The sequence below is a fragment of the Chelonoidis abingdonii genome, chromosome 17 (genome assembly GCF_003597395.2).
Source record: "Chelonoidis abingdonii isolate Lonesome George chromosome 17, CheloAbing_2.0, whole genome shotgun sequence".
Classification (NCBI taxonomy): domain Eukaryota; kingdom Metazoa; phylum Chordata; order Testudines; family Testudinidae; genus Chelonoidis; species Chelonoidis abingdonii.
The window spans coordinates 11352818-11357883 of NC_133785.1; the positions used below are offsets into that span (position 1 = coordinate 11352818).

The 5066-nt window shown below is 57.0% G+C and overlaps 1 protein-coding gene across 2 annotated transcripts in view; it reads left to right on the top strand.

The window, feature by feature from the left end:
• The first annotated feature begins 610 nt into the window (after window positions 1–610).
• Window positions 611–5066, top strand: part of SF3B2 (splicing factor 3b subunit 2) — a 15359-nt gene continuing 10903 nt past the window's right edge. Inside the window, exons 1-4 of one of the 2 annotated variants that reach the window (XM_032804170.2) lie at window positions 611–879; window positions 1256–1302; window positions 2991–3068; window positions 3499–3750. In XM_032804170.2, coding sequence (XP_032660061.1) covers window positions 765–879; window positions 1256–1302; window positions 2991–3068; window positions 3499–3750 — 492 coding nt within the window. In that variant the 5' untranslated portion in view covers window positions 611–764. The remainder of the gene's footprint in view (window positions 880–1255; window positions 1303–2990; window positions 3069–3498; window positions 3751–5066) is intronic. The other variant, XM_032804171.2, reaches the window with a different exon arrangement.

A 5066-nucleotide genomic window follows, 5' to 3' on the forward strand; every position in this document is an offset into this window, starting at 1 on the left:
TGCAACTGATAACGGCTGTTACACCCAGGCCTTTTGTTTATTTATTGGCCTGCTAGGTCAATTAGAGTTTAACATGGACGGACTCTTGCTCATGAGAGGCCTAAGGGAAAACTCCATATTCTTATAGCCTTTACCTTTTAAAATTACTTAGAATAATGCTTAGTGACACTTAGTGGCCTCAACAGAGAGATGAATTATAAGTGATTATATGTGGTAGGCATAAGCAGTCAGAGGTAGTTACCAAAGAAAATAAACGATAACGGCACACACTAAATCTTAAACCTTATTACACTAGCAGTATTTAGACCTGGCTGTTTTCTCACCCACTGGATGTTACATCTCTTAATATACAGGCTTTCTCCTTAAGCCTGGACCAGTCCCAGGTGGCCTCGCCAACTCTTCAGAACTACAATTCCCAGAATGCAAAGCTACGGGGGAGGGGTCAGCTCCTACATGCCTCAGAACTACAACTCCCAGTGGAAAGCGCGGTAACTGGTTTCCTTACAGGTGGCTTCATTACATGCGCGCTGACGTTGCCCTACTGGGAACGCTTTCAGGACTACAATACCCAGAAGGCAGCGCGGGAGGAACCTTCCTCCCTCATTGGTTGTGCGTGTTGATGGCATCACGCTGCATGCGCAGCTGAGGCACTCATTACTCGAAGGTAGCACTTCTGTTTAGCTATGGGGCGCCCGCCGCGTGCCTGCGTGGTGACGTAGGTGCGGCGCCTACGGCGGCTGTTCAGGGTCGGACCGGGCGGGAAGATGGCGACCGAGCACCCAGAGCCGCCGAAGGGGGAGCTGCCGCTGCCGGCCTACGGGGCCTGGGCACCCGCCGAGCTGCAAGCGAAGTTGGCCGAGATCGGAGCCCCGGTGCAAGGTGGAGCCCGGCCGTGGGGAGTTGGGGGGCGCGGCTCCCTCCAGGGGTTTCCGGGGCCCGTGGGGCGGCGGCGAGCCCCGCTGGAGGAAGGGGACCCCACCTAGGAGAGGCGGTGGGAGCTGCTGGGGGGATGAGAGTGGGGGTGGCGCCCGCCAGGGGGCGCCTGGGGCCCGTGGGCGGCGGGCGTGCTTGGGGCCGTAGCGGGGGGATAGGGTCTGTTCCGGCCCACGGGCCCCGAGCTGCCTTTCGCAGGCAGCCCAGAGGCGTGGGGTAGGTTTGGGGGCGGACGGGAGCCCCTGGGTGGGGAAAGGCAGCTGGTGGTGGCTCAGCCTCGGTTTTGGCCTGTGGGCTCTGACCCTTCATGTGTGTTTTCCAGGCAGCCGTGAGGAGCTGGTGGAGAGGCTGCAGACATACACGCTGCAGGTGAGGAATAACCTCTCCGCGTGTGCACACACTGCTCACATGAGGCAAGGGACTTGCTCTGCCATCAGAAACAGCCTCCCCAGGGCCCTAGCTGGAGCCCTGACACCAGTGGTGAAAGTAAGCTGGTACAGTCCGCTACTGCATACCGGTAAGAGCCGGTACACAGCTGACAGTACTGGCAGGGCCGCTGGTGAGGGGAGCCAAAAGGGGCAGCTTCCCTGGGGCCTGGCAATTTAAAGGGCCTGGGGCTCTGGCAGTGATTTAAGGGGCTCAGGGCTCCTGCCCGCTGCTACTGTGCGGCTGGAGCCCTGGGCCCTTTAAGTCGCTGCTGTTACTCCAGGGCTGTGGCAGCAATTTAAAGGGACCGAGGTTCCGGTCTCTGCTGTGGTAGTGGCGGTGCTGGCAGGGAGCCCTGGGCCATTTAAATTGCTGCTGACTGCCATGAGTATTGTTAAGTCCCTTAAGTTACTTTCACTCCTGTCTGCCACTCACATCCCAATTTCTCTATATAAAAGGGATCCGTACAGAGGCCTAAACCTGGAGCTGCCAACCTGCAGTGGGAAACCTTACTGCCTGACATGTACTGTAATGTCACACCCCCAGCATGTATGATAGAGCATGCAGTAAGGGACTCCCACATTTACTGCCCCCATAGCCACATGCACACCTTGCCAGCTACACAGTGTGAACAGCCTTGTGACTAGGAGCCAGGAGATTACCAGCCTGGATTCACTGGTGTTAGAGTAAATGAGCAGTGTTAAAAGATGAAGGCTGGTATCGTGCTTATGGCACTAGCTGGGATTCAGGAGACCTGGGTTCTAGTCCCTGCTCTGCCACAGACTCCCCCAGGAGACCTTGGGTGAGTCACCCAGCCTCTTTAGGTTTCAGTTTGGCATCTATATAATGGGGATAGTAGTGCTGCTGGACCTGTAAGGATAAACAAATTAACAGCTGGGAGGCGCTCAGATACTATGTTAACATAACAAGAGGTACCACTCAGCGTGAACTGTAAGCTGGGTTGTGACCATCCTCTGATTGACCCATCTTGGGTGCCAGTGACCTGTGGAAGGAAACTTGTGATCTTAATCTTAAGACTGGAACATGTGAGTGCTACTGCTATGTTGGGCGGGAGGTGGGAGCACCAGGGACATAGCCAGCGCTGTTCAGATGCCAGTAGGGAGCTCTGTCCTAGTGAGGGTCATTGCGGTTTTATCTGGGCTCCTGTATTCCTTCCTGTCCCAAAATACAGCAGGGTCTGACTAGCCCCTGCCCGCCCAACAGCAGAGGGATAACCTCACTATCTCTGCTGGTGTTCATAGTAATTAGGGCAATTATAGTGCTGCCTGGGGGGAAGCTAGTGCGTGGGTTGCCAAGGGTGGCCTTACTTCTATCCTCATCTCTGAGCCACATCCCTGTGGGCATCAATATCCCCGTCCTGCTTTCTGTCTTGGCTATGGAGACTCTGGTATTGTCTTGTGGGGTTGTATGCGCAGCACCCCCAGGCTCCATCTTGCTTGGAGAACTCCACGCTAAGGTCCTTCCTTGCTGAAGTGGTAAATTGGCCTCTCCAGCGCCTGCAGTTCCTCTCCTGACCCAGCGCAAGCCAGTGGGAGTCCCAGAGAGAGGCTCCCAAGTGGATAGGCTTTTACCTGCTTTGCAGCCACATTTACTGTGTCCTTTCTCTGCAGACTGGCATCGTGCTGAGCAGGCCATCTCTTAGGGGAGATGATGGTGACAAGCCCACCCCACCCCCAATACCTGGACAGGTAAGTGGGGCAGGGGTTGGAGAGGAGGAATCCTGGCCTGGCTAGGTCACAGGGGCTTCCCTAGGGGCTGACTGGGCCACTGTAGCTCTCCTATGTTGGGAGGAGGCTGTCCAGCTTCTCAGGGTGACTGACATCCGTTGGTACTTCCTGCCAGGAGCTATTGCTAACCCCAGCATCCTGAAGAGCAGTGCTGTTCTACCTTCCTAAGTCCCTCCAACTGTGTCTGAGATCCAGGAGCCGCCTCTTCTTCCTGTGCTGAGCATGCTCAGCGTTGCTTTGTGGCTTTTGGGCTGTTACTGCTGCCTCTGCGGTGGGGCAGAGCATCTCAGTGCTGGGCGATGGCTCTTGGTATAAATAACCCATGAATTGCTTTGTGATCCTGCGCACTCTCGGTTGGTCCTTACCGCCTCATCTTTTCTCTCAATCACAGCTCCCTGGGATTCCTTTGCCCCCTCCCCCCATGGGGATGCCACCCATGCAGCCCCCGCCACCCCCTCCTCCTCCCCCTGGCATCGGCCTCAACTTCCCCATGGGCGTGGGGCCCCCTCCGCCACCCCCAGGCATGGGGCCCCCCCTCCGCATGCAGAGCGTGGACCCCTCGGCTCTGTCAGAGGAAGATCGTCTGAAGCTGGCACAGCAGCAGGCAGCTATGCTAATGCAGCAAGAAGAGAGGGCGAAGCAGGTAAGGGCTGTGCTGCAGGCAGAGGTGCTCTCCCTCAGTGCTGGCCCCAGGGTGGCACTAAGGGGTGCTGTGCTGTAGGGGCTCAGTCTTTGTGCTCTCCTCTGTCTGTCAGTGATGACCCCGGTGTGATGTGAGGCGGTGCTATGCTGCAGGGATCTGTAGGGGGCCTCTCCCCGGGCAGTGAGTGCTGACCCGAATGCCCCAGTGTGGTTAGCGCTGTGCTGCAGGGTATCTGCCAGATGACATATAATGAAAATTCAAACACTTCGTTTGCCAAGAGTCTGGGCTTTTTGATCCTGGCCATTTGGCCTCCTCAAATCCCCCCTTCCCAAATGCAATTTGAGTTGTGTATTGGATTCTTCACATCCTGCCCTAAACCACTGTCAAGTGCTAATGCTGAGCAGCCTCTGTGCCCCACCCCAGAGGTGGCCAAATCTCAGCACTAGATGAAGGATCCCTGTATATATAGCCCCACGCCTCACTTCGGAGGCAGCTGTTTCTCAATGCTAGGTGAAGGAAAGTTCACTTTTAAATTCTAGCTTGTGCAATCTGTTCTAGCTTGTGCAATCTGTTCTATCTGCCCATGGCTAGGGAATAGGGAAAGACACGTGGATGAAACTGACCAGGTAGCAGAGCAGTGAGGTCTGTATGTCGCATCTGGGCCTGAAGGAGCCTGATCTGGTTCCTTCCCCCGTCAAGTTGCAGAACACACACCGCTCTCTCCTCTCTGATATTGAACTGAATTGGATCCAATTGCTGTCCTGGCAGAGAACAGATGATGTGATCCATTCAGCTCCCTGTCCGCCCGCCTACCAAGATCTGCACACCCCTGCTGCCCCATTCCCAGATTGCTGCCTCGATTGCTGGCCGTTCCCAAAGCCCTGAGCAGGCAGGGGATGGGTGCCACTTGCCACCTGCCTGGCCCCTGAGCTCCTGGCCAGGGAGCCTAGTCCCCAGCCCCTCCTCCACTGTTCCCCCCCCTCCCCCCACCCCCAGCCACGCTGGCCACACTCTAGCCCACTGCTCCTGCTGAGTGACGTGGGGAACATAGATGGCTTTGGCTGGATGTCGTGGCTGCGAGCTTCTGCTAGTGGTAAGGGAGTGCGGAGCGGGAGGGGGTTGGGTAAGGGGGCGGAGGGTCCTGGGGGGCTGTCAGGAAGGAGAGGGTGGTTGGATGGGGTGGAGGTTCTGTGGGGGCGCTCGGGATGGTGAACAGGGACGGTTGGGAGTGGGAGTCCCGGGGGGCCTGTCAGGGAGGGGGTGTTGATAGGGGTCGGGAGAGCAGTTGGCACAGGGAGCCGGGGGGGGGTTGGATA